Here is a 17,970-nt window from a genome sequence, read left to right on the forward strand (position 1 = left end):
GCTCTGCTCTAGAGGCAAACGCGCGTTGTGCCCCCAAACGCGCAGATCAGACGAAAGCGGCAGCAGCACGGCGAGGGACCCGCCGAGTGGCGCGGCCGCCGGCGGATTGCCTCCGCTCTGCATACCCTCCGTCCCACCACCGGGCCTCGGCCGTGGTTTGGTCCTGTGTGGCAGGAACTCTGCTGGGAGGGCATGGAAATAGTTGAAAGTTCTCCGTTTTTGATCCTTTCATAATTTACACCTCATTCCCCTTGTAAGCTAAATTACAAGCAAGGCGCCCGAATGCTGAAAAGAAGCTGCCGCGGATGGCAGCGTAAAAATGTGTTATTTAACACTTTTTTTGCTTTCTTAAGCATATCTGGTTTTGCCCAATGTACATTTCATTTGCTCTTTGCTTAGGTCCCCGCCACCGGCAGCTTGTGGCTTGCTCAGTGACCGTCTGGGATGCAAGTAAAATGCCCTTTTTTTCCTTCTTCTTCGTTTGGCCTCAGAAAACTTAACAAAGGCTTTGTGTTCACCAGTGGGGCACTTCAGATGATATTTTAAATATGCAGAGCAGCGTGTCAGCAAGCTGGCCCGTTACGTCAGGTATTTGTCACAATTTTCAAGCTGTTTTCCAGTGCGGCGGAGGGAATGGCTGCTCGTGCAAGCGTGCCGCGAGCTGAGCCAGCCCCGACGCGGCGGCAAGCAGGGCTGACGTTCTGCTCTGGGCGCCTCGTCCCGGCGAAGTGCCCTGGTGCCGGCATCCGTCCCGTCCCCGCCGTCGCTTCTGTCCTGACCTTCAGCGGCACGACTGGACTCGTAGCAATGAAGTTCACATGAAGATTTAGTGGCCACTACAGCCAGTAGGTGACTTTAGTTCCTTTCCATAGAGGCCTCTGTGGACATCTGTGTCTGCAAAATGCAGACAGTAACTGGTCTCCACCTATTCAAATTTTTTTTTTATTAACGCATCACTTCTACTAAAAATTTTACATTCATATGATTTATTTTATTTTTACCCCTGAGGCTTTTTCAGGTTGTCTTTATTAAAATCGAATGGTAACCAACCCCAAATAAGGCATGGGATTATTTTTTTTCTTGGTGTGTTTTCACACCACAAGTGTTTCCTATTTCACCGGAGCTTGCGAAAGCCGATGGCCCAATAATGCGGAGCTGAACTGGTGCATGTATTAGCTCCAGAACGTGCTGCGAGAGGTTGGTTGGGTGGAAAAATCCAGGTCATCTGGGATTTTGAAATCCGCCCAGCCTTGGCTTTCAGTGACACTGAGTAGCCAACCCAAGTTAAATATTTTACTGCAGATGTTGCTAAGAGCTTAGAGTTACTGAAATTATGTGCTTTAATGAGGCAAAGAAAGTAGCTGCAGAAAGATATAAATCAGAGAAGCCACCAGTGTTTTCCACCGTAGTGTCAAGCTGATCAGATATGACATCCCCTTTACTTTTTCCCTGCGTTTTCCCTATGCCTGTGGATGTGGTCATGCCCTTTTCTTTTAACTTTAAAAGGAAAAGATGAGTTTGAATCACTGTTGAGACTGAAATACCAGCACATTTTGGGACTGGAATCCTGATCCAGTTTTTGCAGCTGGCTGCTCTGTCTCCACAATTGGTCAAACCAAAACCTTGGATTTGAGTTGTTTTGAAAGAGATTCGTAATACAGATCCCATTTCCGTATGTCAGGACTGTCTGAGATTGAAGGTACTCAGCCCTCCCATCTAAGTTTGTTCCAAAGAGCATTGTTTTGCCCATACTCTGTCTTTAATACCACCTTGATCCAACTTTTGCCAAGACCTGGACAGATACTGTGCAAAATGTTCTCTATCACAGCAGATTTCTTTCTGATGCATTCTCCTTCTCTAATGCGGTTTGCTCTTACTTTGGCAATTGTTCGATTCATCTAAATATTCTAGAAAAAGTGAATTTCAAAGGAGCCTGCAGCGACTGTATGTGGAAAGGGAATTGAAGTATTTTTGCCAGAAGTATCTTAGCATTCTTTCAATCAAGGAACATAAACAGTTCCATGTGACTCCAGGCTGATCCTGGATTTGAGAGATCAGGATTTAATTCAGATCATTTCTTGCAGGGGGAATTTTGAACCTAAGTGTGTCTCGGTGAAGAATGTCCTAATTAGTAGAGAAAACGGTATGATGGAAAAGGGTCTCTCACTTTTTAGTCTTAATACTGTTCTGCTTTGTATTGATAATTAAATAATCATCTACAATCTTTTGCAGTAGAGCTCTGGACTTTGCCGTGATAACCATGAGCTGTAGTAATTTGTGCGCAAATTATTAGTTCGTTCCTATTTACAGATTGCTATTCAGATGGGATAGAGCTCAAACCATGATCATTTCTGCTAGAGTGAAAAATGCTTTTGCCAAATAATTTTTTAACATACGTTAATATTAGGAGATAATGTTTGCTCTTAGTGGAAATGAAACTGCGTCTGTGGTTTGACCAACGCACGAGTCAAACCGCTGGCACAGGTTTGTCCTTGCAGTATCTGCGCTCTGTTGAAGTTGGTGGGAAAACCTCCATGAAGCTGTACACTGCTCTCAGTCTTCTGAAACCTGCCGTGCCCGAAACGCTTGCGCTTTTTGGAGAGAAGACCAGCAGCTAGACCAGGTGCCTATCAACACAAAGGGAGCGCGGGCCGAGGCCGTGCGCACCTCTCGGCGGCGGCTCGGCGAGGCGCGCCGGCGCCGTTTCCCACGGGAGCCGGGACAGCCGGGGCCGTTTGGGATCCGCGCCCCAGCTGCTCCCGGGACTCTGCGAGCCAACAGCACCGCAAGTATTTGTCTGCGTCCGCTTCCAGAAGTGCATCTAGCCAACGGCACAAGCAGCCCATGTAACTTTTTAGATTTTTGACAGTTTTATAACCCTAAATTTGCACCTTATGGAAAACTATGACAGTTGATGATTAATTGCCGTGTTGGAATTTTTCTTATGATGTCTTAATATCTGAGTATGTAGCAGACCTCAGCAGAGAGGAAAAATAAAAACCTGCAGCAAAATGCTCCCAGAACAACTTGACTAGTCAAGTATTGCCCAGTCCAGCTAGTGCTCTCCAGAAGACACGGTTATATTTAGTATTATTTTTTTAAAGCTGTAATGCTATTTACTAGGTGTCTAGCTCAAATTTGAGACCAGTTTGAAAGGAAGCTGTGAAACAGTTCTTCATGAATGCATTCTTAAATCATTTTTTAGTAAGAAAGTTGCTTTTAATATTACAGACCAGTTGCTAATTGTTAGCCAATGCAGAGAGGAGCTCTCCATTAAGTTCTTCTGTTGTTTCACTCTGAGAATACTTTAGTTCAGTGCTAACAAGCAAAAAAAAATTCTTAAGCATGTTTTAAAATCAGATAACTGATTTTAGCTCATTTCCCTTTGGTCTGCTGTCTCGTCTCTGAGCTGTCTCTGCTCGTGCAGGGGATGGACACGATTGCTCCTGTTCTGAGCCGCTCCACCTTTGCAAGCAGGCTAATGCAGGCCAGCACGCACGTCTTCCCGGGTCCGCGGCGGCGGCCGAGCTGGAGGGCAGCCTGCAGCTCGGGGCCTTTGCTCGGGGGAGAGCAGATGCTGGAGGAGTCTCTAGCCTGACCTTATTGCTGTCACTGCGAGAAGGAAAAAGTATCAGACGCAAAATGGTAATTCTGCTTGTGAGACAGTTTCATAAGTTCAGATTTGCTTTCTTTCCCGAGCAGACCTAAATCCACATTTTGATGCTATCCTGCAAATCAGAGTGATGTTATTCAGGCATGCTGAACGGGAACCCAGGCTCCAGGGCAGCCCTCAGGCCAGAAGCTGGGTCCTTCCTAGGAGAAGAAGGACAAGAAGCATCTTCTCCAGGAAACAGGGGTCCTGGAGAAGCTGCTCAGAGCTAGATCTGTCACAGGCAATATTTCAACAAACCCTCAAATTCCAATTGAAAAAGCATTCTTTCCAGCCTGCCCTCCCAGCAGGAGATGCAGACGGAAGGCAGGACCCGCCGTCTCTCCTGCGTGCATGGCTCGGGTCTCCTTCCAGCATAATCCAGCTGGAGATACCACTGAAGCAGAGCACTTCTCCTGGACTTTAACTCTACATTTGCTATAAAAAGCATTTTTAATGAGCAGGACAGAGCTGGGTAGTCAAACTTTCGGACCATTAATAGATGTAGAAATTTTTTAATATGCTGTTTGACTTTATTGATGAAATGAGCTAATCGGAACGAGCACTGCTATTGCGCTGAGTGAAGAAATCCAGGCATGCTTTGTTGTAACAATAATCTGGTTTTCCATAGCCCTGGTGTCATGTGGATGGATCCTACAGCATTTTGCAAGCAACGTGTTCAAAGTTCTCTAAAATGCAGCCATATCTAGGGTGGGACATCACAGCTCTTCAGCTGTGTGCCAGCACTGCTGGTGCGTTGGAGGGAGAGTGTGTGAGGGCTGCAGGATCCAGCAGCAATACCGTGAAGGACTGAGGTGCTCTGAGTATAACAACCTGACTTGAAGTTAGGGTTGAGATCTTCTGCATCCTGCCCACTTCTCCTGGCTTCACAGAAAGTTCCATGGTCTCTTTTATGACCATGAGTAATCAGGAACTTGGTTTTACATCCCGTTTCAAAGTCCACACAAGGCCCCATAATTACATGCTAATATAGTTTTCTCAGGACCAAATCAGGGCCAGATTCTGATCTCATGCTGGTACAGACCAAGGAGGCCACTCGCTCTGGGTAGTTCTGCCTCCTCCTGTTCTAGCCTCTCCTGACTGAGACGGTCGTCTTGGTGCTGATCTGCAAAGTCTTTTGCTAACGGTTAGTGTATTGAATCGATGCCTCCTGCCCGTTACCTGGCTACAAGGTGCTTTTTGGTGAGCAGTCAGAATTGTTCCTGACTTCCCCTGCAGCTGTGAGCTCTGTAGAGAGGATGATTTGCCACCGTCTTTCCTTGGGATGACAAGTCTCTCCCTGGAGAAACTCTCTGTCTCGGTCTTACCTCAAGAATGATTCTGCCTTCCTTCTCCTAAGCAACATCTTAATCTAAGAGGCCTTCCACTAAAGTCAACTTTTGGAGCAAATTAGGGTAAAATCAAGAAGAAAATATCTCCAAATGGTCCCGTCTGTAGGATGCTGCTGAAAAGCTCACTGAGATTCGCTGGTCTGTGCTCATTGGCCTTTAGTTTAAGAAAAAAAAGTTTCAAAAGATTTTTGCTATTAAATGTATTTGTGACAGCTTCCCCCTTTAGGAAGTAACTTTACCGTCAAGGATGGAAAAATGTTGATAATTCAGAGCAGAGTAGCAAAAAATTCCTTCCTTCTGTAAAATTATTCTTTCATTTTATATTGTTCCAACACTTACATAAACAGTCCTTCGGCAGTTATTTAGCCTGTAATATATTAATGTGGAACACTGTAGCCTCTAGCAAAAGAGTCAATGGATCAAGCAACACCAAGAGGTATTTTACATAACAAAGCTGCAGAGTAGAATAAATGTGTCAATGTCAGTAATTCGAAGACATCTCCCAGCTCTGAAGGAGTAGGACAGGAGGAGTCAGCTTGTATTTCAGACCCAAAGCAAGCAACTGATCCTAAATTCACACACAATACTTTAGTAATTGAGTTAAATGTATAAAATTTCCTGGAATAGAAATACTGGCTCTGAGTTCTTGTGCTACATGATAAAGAAAGGACAAGAAACTAAATTTAACCCTTTTAGCACTGGACTTTTATCGCAGTGCAGATGAGGTAGAATCAAGCATGCGCCTTGGGTCTGAAAACCGTTGTTCAGTATCTACTTACGGAAACCGCTTTGTGATGATGTGAAGTTCTTCACTAGTCAATCGACTGGAGGAGAACGCAGTTTGTGTTGTGGCACTTTCATCTTGTTGTATTTATATGAACTATTATGCACCATCTGGTAGATGTAAGAAAGATTGATTTGCACAAGTTGCCCTTGATTTGAAAGAGTGACAACTTCAGAGGTTTTTCCATGCAAGTCATGGTTCATTCTGCGGAGCACAGCAAAAGCTGGAAAGTGGTTTTGGGGACAGATTGGGAAAAGGGAGGTGGGAGCAGAACCAGATTGTTAGTCAGGACCAGGTGTGAGATGGGCATTTTCTGCTTCAACTTAATGTGCCTTTCAGATCCTGTTTCCCTCACAGCAGATCCTTGACCGTAAATAAACATGGGGACTGTTACAGAAAAGGAGTTTGGTTGAAAATCACCATGTAGAAGGCCAAATTCTAGTAATCAGACTAAAATCATCCCCCAGTAGGAAGGCTCTGGACTGCTTAAAATCTCATCTAAGCCCTAAAAGGGTCTTGTGATATCTGAGCTTTGTGCTACCTTCATGGGCAGTAATGGATGTATGCAAAGCTGGAGCAGTGAAGACCACCCTTTCGATCTCATCCCAACAAATTTGCTCTATGTTTTTGGTGCTTTGGGATTTTATTTGCTCCACGTGTTTTACAGACTTCAAGGAATTCACCGTGCTGGGTCAGGCCCTTCCTCAGCATCGTGTTTCCCAAACTAGCCAGTTCTGGGTGTTTCAGAGCTGCAGCCTGCCCTGTGCCACCATCCTTGCATGGTTCTCCTGACCGCTAATCGCTGGAGATCAGGTTCAATTCCAAAGTGTGAGGTTTTTGGAAGGTTATATATAATTATTTCTCTTTCACTCTCTTGCTTCTCTTTAAAATATTTTCCATTGAAAATCTGGAAATTGTGCTTATCCATAGAAGTGCTCCTCAGTCAAATCCCCTAATCTGTGGGAACTACAGTAGGTGGTTCATATAACTCCAAATTAAAAATGAGCATAGGTTGAAACATTTATATTGCTTCACATTTCAATCAAGAACAAATGTCATATATAACAGGAATGGAAAGGTTTGGGTTCCCAATTGCTTTAGCACAATTCTGTTTGTAACTTTAGACCAGGTACTTAGGCTAAGGATTGCAAACCCCTTACAGTGCAATTTGTAATATGTCAAAATCTGACCCTGTTCAAGAACAAGTTTTGGTGAGGATTGCTGTACAATTATATTTGTGCCTCTCTCGTTATTTTATTCCTCAATATTTCCATTATATGTTTTTAAGTTCAGGGGAGTCTCTGACTGTATAAGTATTTATAAATATTATAAAGAGACTTCTAATTTTTAGGGGGTAAATATGGGTCTTTTGTTTTTTAGGATATTTTAATGTAGTTGTTGAAGCCCCCAATCATAGCTGTTCAGGAAAATAAAAATCTGTATATAACATGACAATTATAAAAATGCTTCAAATTCTAGCTGATTTCTCTGTCTCCAAATCAATCATTTGCATATGTTTAATCATCTCAGAGTGAACCTCCTCTAACTAGAGGTGCACAGCATTTGCGTACCACTGTGCAAGGGACTTTCTTAAAATACCTTTTATCTGGAAAGCTCAAAGTTCATTATTTACTTATTTCTGTACTAAATGTAATAATTAGATGTGGGTTCTCTCCTATCGTCTTGTGGGAAGGAAGTACTCAGCCCTTGACTATGAAATCATGTTCACGATATCAAATTTGGGCTATTTCGTGACTTCGCAATATTCTAAGTGAGCTGGGTAGGTGTCCTGCTATCCATTTGGGAAATCTCAAGGCAACCAGCACCTATGGTAGAGATCGCTTAGAAAGGTCCTGACTTCAGGTGTTCTCCTAGCAGGTAAAGGATGGGAAAATGGAGTTTGCTTTCTCTGCCTGAAGCTGAGAAAATGCTTAAAGGCTTTTTGAGTCCTGTATTTGGGGGAGGAAAAAGAAAAAAAAAGTCCTTTGATTTGTATATTATGTCTTGGTTGTCAGAATTTTATGGGGGGAGAAAATTAAGACACGTATTTTCTGCTGCAAGAGTGTGGCAGACAAACGGCGTGCTCCGGAGAGCCCGCGTAGGTTTAGTGTGTTACGTCCTGCTCAGATGAGAGGCTCTGGTTCAGCCTGGCTTAACCACGTTGCAATTAACTTGTTGGCTTTTCGGTGCTGTGAAAGCAAAAGCAGATTGTGTTTAAAGAAAAAAACAGAAATGCACGTGGGCTGCTCTTTGTAATGGGTATTAAGTCGAGATCGGCTAATTCACTGCATGTTCAAAAGTAAACTGAAGTCAAACCATGTGCTTCTCTCAAACCTCACTTTTGCTCCTTTTTCTCCTGGTACTTCCAAGAGCTTTCTGAATTTCTGTGGGATTCAAAAAACTATTTTACCTGCTGTATAAAACAGAGCAAGTGGACAGAGGTGATTATTTTCCTATGTACTGTTCTGCACTAAATAGCTCTGCAAAACAACGATTAAATCCTCATGCAAATATTAAGAAGTTAACAAGAGGCTAAATTAATAATAGGGGAAAATTAAATGTTCTTGCTGTTGTCATTTAATGGGAATTTTTTGCCCATGCCTACAATAACTTTTGGGAAAAACTACATATATAAGTATTTTTCAAACTGAAACCAGATGGGGGAATGATAGCCTGTTTTTCTTTGTGGGAGGCTGTGTTTTCATGGTACGCAAGTAACTGGAGGCACATTAAAATCAAATTTGGCTTTTGAGGCTTGTCCTTCCTATCTCTTACAGGAAGGACCAACTTCTGATGTTATGAATTTCAGCTTGTCGTACGAGTAGGGGATTCTTGGAGGTGGGGCTGCAGGTTTCAGAGGAGGAGAGATGACTCTTTGACCAAAACCACAGCAATTTCTGTCCACCGAGAGAAAGCTGCAATTCTCTTTTGAGAGATCCAGCCCACGCGCAGATGGCACAGAAACGCTGGGCAATGAAATCTTCCCAACGCAGCCAGTAGCACTTCTACTTTCAATTCCAGTGGCAGCGGCACGCCATCACCCATACGTCACCCAGCCGGGCCCCTGTGCGCCCAGAAAAAAGTCAGGACAAGAGCAAGCTGGCAGAGAAGCCAGAAGTGATGCTGGGGGACAGGGCAAACAGATCAAGGTGATCGATGGCCGCTCTCTTTTTCCCTTCCTGTCACCTGTCCCAACAGTACTGGCCACCTGTGCTCGAAGACAGGGGCTGGTTGGGATCATTTCTGAACTCCTCCTTCTCTCTGGTTGCCACCAGAAATGCCTTTTCTCAACAGGGGGAAATATGTCTCGTACAGGCATTTCTCTCATCTGGGGTCCTTGCCATTAGCTCCTTGTAGTTGCAGAGCAATGTTGTTGTCAAATGTAGGATGGAAAGGGATGGGGCCAGATGGTCCTGCCAGTACCTGATGCAGCTTGCTTTCCCCAATAGTTCCAGCGAATGCGGCACACAGGTTCCTTGATAGCCTTGGCTCCCTCTTTGCATCTGTTCCTTCATAAAGATCCATAAAAAACAGTTTAAAAGGCTGACTTCCTCTCTGGTGACATATAAAGTCAACTGAAGAGCATTCTTCAGTTTTGGAGATCTAGTAGCAGGTCTTTTGGGAGGAGGGATTTTAGCTGTCCCGATCAGCTGAGCTGATCCGAGTGTGTTGGATCCTCTTTGGGGATCTATGATGAAGAGGTCCATGTGTGACAGGTGCTGTTGTTCTGACAATGCATAGATGAGATGTTTTCTCTTTTCCCCAACTTTCACTAGCACGGAGTGAGTAGGTGGTTGTTTATTTTGCGTACAAAGAAGATTTACATCAGGTTTTTCTACTTAGGTTTTTTTTTTTTGGAATTGATAACTGCAGTCTGTTTTATCTTGAAATGATTTGTGACCTTTTTGTAAGGGTCATCACTAAAAAGTCACATGTGATGAGGCTGTTGGTATAATTAATACCAGTAATAAAGCAGATTGACTTCAACCACAAGTAGGGGTGAGCTGGAGAGTACTTAGCTGAGTTGGATCTTTTCAAATCATCCGAGCCAGAGAAAATCCATCTAGGACTTTTAAAGAGCTGGCTGTTGAAATCTTGTCAGCATTAGTAATTATCTTTGAGACTTCATAGAACGTAGATGAAGTAATGAAAGAATGGAGAAGAGCTAATGAAGTACCTGTCCTCTAAGAGGGAAAAAAGGAAAAAAGGGAGATTATAGGGCTATTGTGGAAAAATACTGTAAAAAATGCTCAAACAGGCCATTTGTAAATATCTCCAAAAAAAAAAAAAAAAGAGCAGATGACTACAGCCATCGTGGATTTGCCAAGAGCAGGCTGTATAAAAGCAATCTTTCCTTCACTGACAAAGCAAGGCACATGAATAGAGGATAAACAATATATGCTTTTAGTGAGGCTTTTGAAACTGTTTCACATAAAATCTCATAAACAACCCGTGAAAACAGGGTCCTGTAGGAAGTGGGAAATACTATCCAGCGGACAACAGTGGTTGGAAAACTCTATTCAGTAGTTATCAATGGCTCACTCTCAAATGGAAGGATTTATCGGGGGGGCTTCCACGGAGTCTGTCTGGTGATATTCAATGTTTTCATTAATGACGTTAAATTAGATAATGCCCATTAAATTAGTAGACCACACTAAGGTAGAGGGAGTGGGCAGTATATTGGAGAATGTAATTAGAATTCAAAATAATCTTGACAAACTGGAGGTACAGCATAAAAAAAGCATATATGGGTCAGAAGGGCTAAGTGCAATGCACTGCACTTGCGCGGCTGATTTTTCCTGAGTGCGGGAGGGGAGATGATGGCATGGGGGCACCTCCACCAAAAAGGTCCAGGTTGCTGTGAATGGCAACGCGCTCGAGGGCTGCACCCCTGCAAAAGGGGTGAATGTCCTGCTGGAATGTATAAGTAATGGGGGTTGCCAGGAAGATGCGTGAAGGAATCCTTCATGCTGGCTGTCACTGGGAAGGCCCTGGCTAAAAGCCATGGCTCAGTTTCGAACATTCACTTCAGGATAGATACGGACCAGCTGGAGAAAACCCAGAGAGCAGTGAGAACAGCCCAAGGTCTAGAGACTGGCTTCACAAGAGAAGGTTGAATCAACTGGGATCGATGGGGAGAGAAGAGGCAGTGGACGGAAGTGGAGAGAAGCAATGATGCAGTGAGTGGAGACGGCATCATGTAAATAAATTATGAAGGGGCATAAATCAACTACATTTGTTCCGAGCACCTTAATTTGGGCTTTTTTTTGCAAATTACATAATATCAGATTGCTCCGATGCCCCGTGGTGACCGTGTCCCTGTGATCTGACTTAGCCTACGAACTCGCAGCCATCCCTAGACCACGTTTAAGGGTTTACAGCCCATGGTTGTCGTTCCTGCTGGACAAATATAGTGTCTGCTACAAAGAATATGAGCTTCTAGTACCTACTGTATGTTTATAACATTCTGTGATTTAAAAAATAAAAACCAGCCAAACAAAGAAGTCTAACCTGTAAAAAAGTTATGGGTGTAGGTGCCCATTTTCTGACAGAGGGGTTTGGTAACAGTGCAGGGGACAGAAATGTAAGGAATAATTGTTTTTGGGCCTAGAACCAGGAAAACTACTTTTCCAAATTAATCCAGTGAGAGCCATGAATCCACAGTATTTCATATCACACTTCATAAAACTCCAGTCATAATCCATAAAACTGACATTATTAGATTAAAAACCTCAGTTCCTCCTATAAGGAGCTCGCTCATTAGACATGCTGTAGTTTTATAACCTTAAAGTTCCTACCCAATTACCATGATTAATACTGTGCTTTAATAAAAAAATTTTTTAAATCACCACAGGGGTTGATACCATCTGTTTGTTATAATTGTGCATTTAAATATTGTCCAGCAAGAGAAAGACACTTAGTAAATGCAAATCATGACCAAGCGAAGGAAGAGGGCAGAGCACGTCGGCCCCAGCGGAGGTGCGACGGGAGATGTGCACAGGACGGCGATCATGGCACCATCAGAGAAGGGCCAAGCCGTGCATGGTGCCAAGCTTGGTGCCTTTGGTTCTGAAATTATTACGTGACGCACAGTTCGGTGACTTACCCCAAATCCCTGGCGTCCCCCCGGCATGGTCATCTAGCATGAGGTTGTGCAAGGTCTTTGCCCCCGTTACCATGAGCCGAACTGCACTGGGAAATTAGTGTTGGCCAGGAGCAGCGAGGACCTTCCTTGATAGAGGAGCCCAGCGCCGCCGTCCCGGCCAGGAGACCCATGCGAAGCCTCAGGAGGTTCCACGGAGAAAAAGAAGAATTTAGGTCAATGCGTGCTGGCAGCCAAGGCAAATACTCGTCTGCCTCGCCAAGGATGCCCTAACCCCAGGCTGTGCTGCGCTCAGAGGATCGCGACTGCAAAGACGATGGTAACACAGCTGACACAGCTTCAGTCTTAGTGTTGGCCAGACAGATCTATCAAATAACATATGCCTTTTGCAAAAATGGCCAAGAAACCGTTTGCCGGGACAGCCAGCCATCAGCGTGTTTGACGAACTGTCTGTTTTGCTGTTAATTGACTTCAGGAGGGAGGTCCTTGAAGGTTTATTTTTGCAAAGCTCAGGGATTCACAGTATTCGTACCCCCCTCCCACCAGGGTATAATATTAACCCTTTCAGGAATTTGTTCATTGGTGCCTGTTCAGCAGTCACATTGACCAGTGGTGATCATCGAGATTCAGCTGGAATAACTGAAGTTAAAAATGTGTCAGGTTCGTGATTCCACCCACAGACCAGAAAACGCCAAACTTATATTATTTTTGAATCCCCTGATTTTAAAGGCTGGTGGAAATAAGATATCTTTGCTTCTGACTTCCAAGCAATAAAGAGAGGTGAATCACTACTGAAAAAAAAAAAAAAAAGTCTAATGGACCACCCAGTCACTCCTTATAAAGCTGTAAAATGATCCACTGCAGAAGTGGCAAAGTGGAGAATTATTTTCTTAATATTACTGCAATTGTGCAAGGCAAATCAAATCAAAAAAGGATCAGAGTTTCCTAACAAAGTAGCTAAGTGAGAATGTTAATGAATACAGGCCGATTAATATGCATTGAACGAAAAGCTAAACCACATATGGGTCAAAGAGGGAACTCCAAATGTATTTACTGCTTTGAGTACAACATGTTATGTTCAAGGACCTAACATGTGTATGTAATTCAGATTTAAATACTTTTTCCCCCTCATAATTCTGGGTAATTATCCAACTCAGGATAAGTAAGTAATTTTTTTTTTGCTAAATAGTAGTTAGGACTTTTGTTACTAACTGTAATTGGTCCGATCTCCCCCTTTTTTAGGATTATGTGACTCTGCTATTTAAGTGTCCTGCCAGCATTTTTGAAAATTATAACTTGCAAATCACTGTATTTAAAAAAAAGTGCCGATCTCAGAAGCAAACAAATGGTATGCTTTTAACATTTATTTGTTGTTACTTTTTAATGAGAAAATGTATGTCCCTTTTAACTGAATGCTGGTTGGAAGTCCTCAGACCAAAATTGTGTAGGAGCCCATCTTTTGCTCTAGAGAGTTGGGCCCCAGCAGGAGACCAAATACAGGAAAATGAGACTTTTTCTAGGAAGCAAAAGGTCACGCTGGATGAGTGCACTTCAGGATAAACCAGAGGGAAACTCTGGGGACTAGCATTTGGGCATGCAGATATTCCTGGAGGGGGGGGACATAATTAAGACGTTGGATTTATAGTTGGGAAATTTGGGTCCTATTTCTGGCCCTGCTGCAAGACTCCGTATATGATCTTGAGTAAATGCCTTTAAGGCGATATCCCCAGAGAGCGTCTTTGAAATAAGAATTAGGTGCCAAAATTCTTCCATTCTCTGCCTGTAACACAGGCATAGTAAATCCCAATTTTTATGGTACTTTGTCGTGTATGTTTAGATTTGGTTTCTTCAGGACAGGAACTGACCTCTTACAGTCTGTTTTAGCAAGCCCAAGCTAAGCTGGTCCATATTGCAGTTGGAGCCTCCTCATGTTACGTGAGTACAACATCCTAATAACAAACCTTCAGGTGATGCCCAAAAGCCCTTGGAAGCAACTGGACCAGGCTTCTTCTGAAATAAGGTGGTGGTCTCATTTCCTTGTCCCCACCAGGAAATTACACGTACGATTGGCACGTCCGTGGAAGCCATGCTCTTGAGCCCCAGAAGAGGTCTGGTCCCTCACGCAAAGCGAAGGCTAGCATAAAGGAATATGTAAAAAATATATTGCAGCAGTCGCAGACTTTCCAGTTTGTAGCCAAAGACCTGCTCCCGTGCTGTAGCAAATTGCACCGTGCTCTGCCCAGTGACTGTGTGCGGGGTTGGGGTGCGTTACGTGGTGGGTCAGCACTGCCTGAGCTCTCATCCTCTTCACCAGGGGACGAGCACCTGCAACGGTTCGGTGGGATTTGCTCTTTGCTTGGGACGTGTTTTTTTGATGTTCATTGCAGCTTTTTTTGTATACGCTAGAGAAAGTGGACTCAAGGATGGGCTCTGCAGGTGGCATAGAAAGTTTGCGATGATCTCAGGCTCCCCAGGGATTTTGTTGTGTTTGACTTGAGCCTGCCCATGGAGGGGGCTGTGTTTCCCCCACAGACCCACTGTCCTCGGGTTCGACACAGCCCGAGGAGCAGCCGTGGTCATCAGCGGTGGCAGCTGAGTCCACAGTTGGTCCTCAAGCCTCTTCCTCTTGTCATGCTGTGCAGGGTTTCCAAAAGCTTCATCGCGTGTTCAGTGCCCCAGAGGGGGAGGCGGGCTGAGGGCCAGCGGGATGGGGTTGGTGAAGGTCATTGGAGAGGAAGGCCGTTTGCCCTGCCTCGACTCCTCCTCCTGCAGGTAAGATGCTGGGGTGACACAGTTTAGTGCATTTTGGTTTTTCGGAGCCTTGAAAGTGTTCTTTGACCACAGGCGCTAAAAATTGTGAGTAAACAGTTCATAGGAAGATAAAGTTCAGCTGTGAGAATAGTGAAGTGTTCTCTAAAAAAAATAATAGTGGGACCAATCAAGGTTACAACTTTGAACCCAGCTGGAATGGGGGGAAATTCTCATTAGCTGGCCTCAAGCCTGAAAAATAAATGACTTTGTTACATCGGGGCATTATTTTTCAACGTGTAATACATTAAGTCAGCTTTATAACCTCATTTTTTTATGGGTAAGATGGTGAGACTACTTTGTTTCCTTTCCTTTTTTCCTCCTTTTTTGTTTTAATGTGTCCAAGGAACAGCTAGTTAATTAGCATAACTAGGGCTAAATTCTAAGGAATATGACTAACGGCACAAGAATTCCTATCAGTCTCAAAACTCAAATAGTCCTGAACAGGCATCAGCTGCTTTTCTTTTCTTGCCTTTTTTTTTTTTTTTTGATGGATTCCTATATATTCTTTTATGCCAACATGCTAAATCACTTATAACATGTTCCTTTTTGAACACTGCGATGGCTAGACGGTTCAGCGAGGCAGGCAGTGCTCGGAAAACCCAGATGTGTCTTCATGGCAACGGTGTTGGGTTTGGCTCCGTCTGACACATTGTTTTGCTGGCGTTTAAGCAAGTTCGTCATGTCCATTCTGCATCTGGTGCAAGTCGTGGTGTCAGCAAGGTTGAACTGGCAGCAGGCCCTGCTCATACGAAACATGGAACAATTAAATGTTTTGGCCACGTTAGGTTAAAAAACACATGCTTTGAGCATGAAAGCAAAGCAGTGAAATTTCGAGTCCAGCAATTTTGAGCATCTTCTGCGGTGTCAGCCGGGCCTGCCTCCAGCCTTACTCGGCCGCGGGCCGGAGGGGGCGAAACGCTGGTGTCCGAGGTGCAGGGTCCCATGCCCAACGTCGGGAGCGGAAACCCCTGCTCCACACTGGGAGCTCGGTGTTTGGAAACCACTTATGTGTAGAGGGACTTGAGTAGCCCCCAAGATGACTAGCGAGCACTAACGTGACACCTTGGAGGTAAAGATAAATGCGGCGGGAGGGCCTGGCACGAGGGCGGTTCTGGATAAGAAGGAGAAACGTCAGTACTGTCATGCGAGCTGCTGGCGAGACCCCTCTGATGTACTCCGTACAGTTCTTGTCAGCACCCGGAAGGACTGATTGAAATTTGTTCAGGTTCAGGAACTAGGGACTATATTGGATGGCAAAGTCAGCGGTGAGAGGAGAGCAGGACAGCTTGGCTTGCTTAGCTTAGAGCAGCAGAAAGGCTGAGCAGGGTTTTAATTGTACCATTAAAGCAAGGGTAACAGTGAACAGGTAAAAGAAAACGTGAGCACAAAAAAACAAGTAAGTAGAAGCTGGGCATGAATAAATTTAGCCGTGTGCTGTGAAGATGTGATTCGTGGCCAAGGCGAAACGGGCTGTGCCCAAGCCTGACTGCTTTATGCTCGTTAAGACGTGCTGGAGAACCGGGGTGCAAGATGGTACCTTGTATTTGTCAAGTCATTGTAATAGTAAGAAAAAATATTCCATGCCTGCAAAGCCCTTTCCCAATATGTACAAGTATTTATGGAGACTTTTCCAAAGCATGCAGATTTTCCACTTTAACTGCTTTACACATGCAAAACATTCTAATAAGCAGGCAGTAAGAGCAAAAATAAAAAAAAATTCTTAAAAAAAAGCCACAGTCCTATATTTAAGAGCTGCTCTTTAATTAGAAGTTCCAATATTTCCTCTTGAAGGGTTTCAGAAACTTTGATTTCATAGATACGTAGGCATAATCAGGAAGCGGCCAATTCCCCGGGAGCCAAACCACCGCGCGGTCCCGGGGAGCGCTATGGAAATCAAGTCACACTATACTTTGGCTGAGCTTTTTCCCACTGAAAGCAATGGCAGAGCTCACGCTGCGAGTCAGTGGGGTACATTTGGGCCGGTAGCCTGGGCAGGGGAGGAAGGATTGCCATCGTTGCTGCAATCATGAGTAAGAGGAAAATCTGCAAAGTATGCGAGACGGTGCTGTGAGCCGGGTTAACCGCCTGGGTGCCGGGGCGGAGAGCCCTCGAGGCGAATTGCCGGCTGATGTGGAAGGGCAGAAGACATGGGATCTCCTTCAGTAGGGCTCGGCGTTGTCAGGACCCGAATGCCGCTGGCACGGAGGCAACGGTGATTCAGGGAGCTGCGGCAGAAGCCATAGCTGGAGGTCCGACGGTGCTTGTTTTTCGACATTGCTTGTTTTTTCAGTCTTAGCCCCAGGCTCAGAGGACCTAGGACTGACTCCCTGCTAGGTGCTGCTTTCAGGGTATGCCAAGGTCAGCAGGAGACAGAGTTCCCTCTGCCAGGCCCCTTTTGTGTCTCCGAAGACACAAAGCTCAGGAGAGGGTTGAAGAGATGCCAACCTGGCAGGGCAGGAGCAATCAAGTGTAAATAGTCATGCGTGGGTTTTTCCAAAGCCGTTTTTAATGGGGCTTCACTGAGCATTTAGGAAAGCTCACGAGGTGGGAGCCGCTTTGGCCCAGGGGCTGTGGAGTCTCTTCTGAGCCACTGACAGCCAGAAGCAACTTGAGGCTGTTGATTTGAGGTCTGTGCAGTGGATGACCGCGGTGACCACGGAGCAGCTGGCCACTGCGTTTGCACACTCTCATTTCCTTTGTTTCCAGACCAGTTATTGCAGCAGGAATTCTTGCTGCAACCCACACTTGTTTTTAGAGAGTAAACCAGTGTGCAGGTGGAATTTCCTTTCCCTACTTCAGATAAACATTCCCAGATATCAGTGCCTGGGGAGCTAGCCAGACGGCTACCAGCATCTGCAATACCCTGTGCTTCGCTCTTTCCTGTTTAGGTGCTTCTGATTGTAAGTGGAAACCTGAGCTTCCTCAACTGGCTAACCATCGTGCCCAGCATCGCTTGCTTCGATGACACCAGCTTGGCCTTCCTCTTCAGTTCCAGGCAAGGAGGTGTGAAAGACCAGCTGGCGCAGATGCAAGTCAAGCGGGCAGCCGGAGAACAGCTTCCTCTGCGATACGGTGAGTTATTGCTGGAAGGAAAAAGTCGCAGGCAGGTGTTTTCAGCATGTTTGTCTGGAAAACTGTCATCTTCTCCTTTGGGAGCAAACATGTATGGGAAAGGAGGTAACTGCTCCTGCATGGTCCTTCTCTGTGGTTTGAAGGTTGTCTGGATCTTGCGTTGATGACAGATTAGCGCAAAAACAGTAGCTAATTTATA

At 44.8% G+C, this 17,970-nt stretch overlaps 1 protein-coding gene across 6 annotated transcripts in view; it reads left to right on the forward strand.

Annotated features, from left to right (window-relative positions):
- Positions 1-17,970, forward strand: part of LMF1 (lipase maturation factor 1) — a 234,178-nt gene that overhangs the window by 167,657 nt on the left and 48,551 nt on the right. For all 6 annotated transcript variants that reach the window (XR_010885826.1, XR_010885827.1, XM_067306327.1 and 3 more), the window contains one exon: positions 17,588-17,771. Coding sequence is in view for 4 of the 6 variants with exons in the window: in XM_067306327.1 (XP_067162428.1) it covers positions 17,588-17,771 (184 nt within the window). In the remaining 2 variants the exon portion in view is untranslated. The remainder of the gene's footprint in view (positions 1-17,587; positions 17,772-17,970) is intronic.

The sequence above is a fragment of the Apteryx mantelli genome, chromosome 16 (assembly GCF_036417845.1).
Source record: "Apteryx mantelli isolate bAptMan1 chromosome 16, bAptMan1.hap1, whole genome shotgun sequence".
Taxonomy (NCBI): Eukaryota; Metazoa; Chordata; class Aves; order Apterygiformes; family Apterygidae; genus Apteryx; species Apteryx mantelli.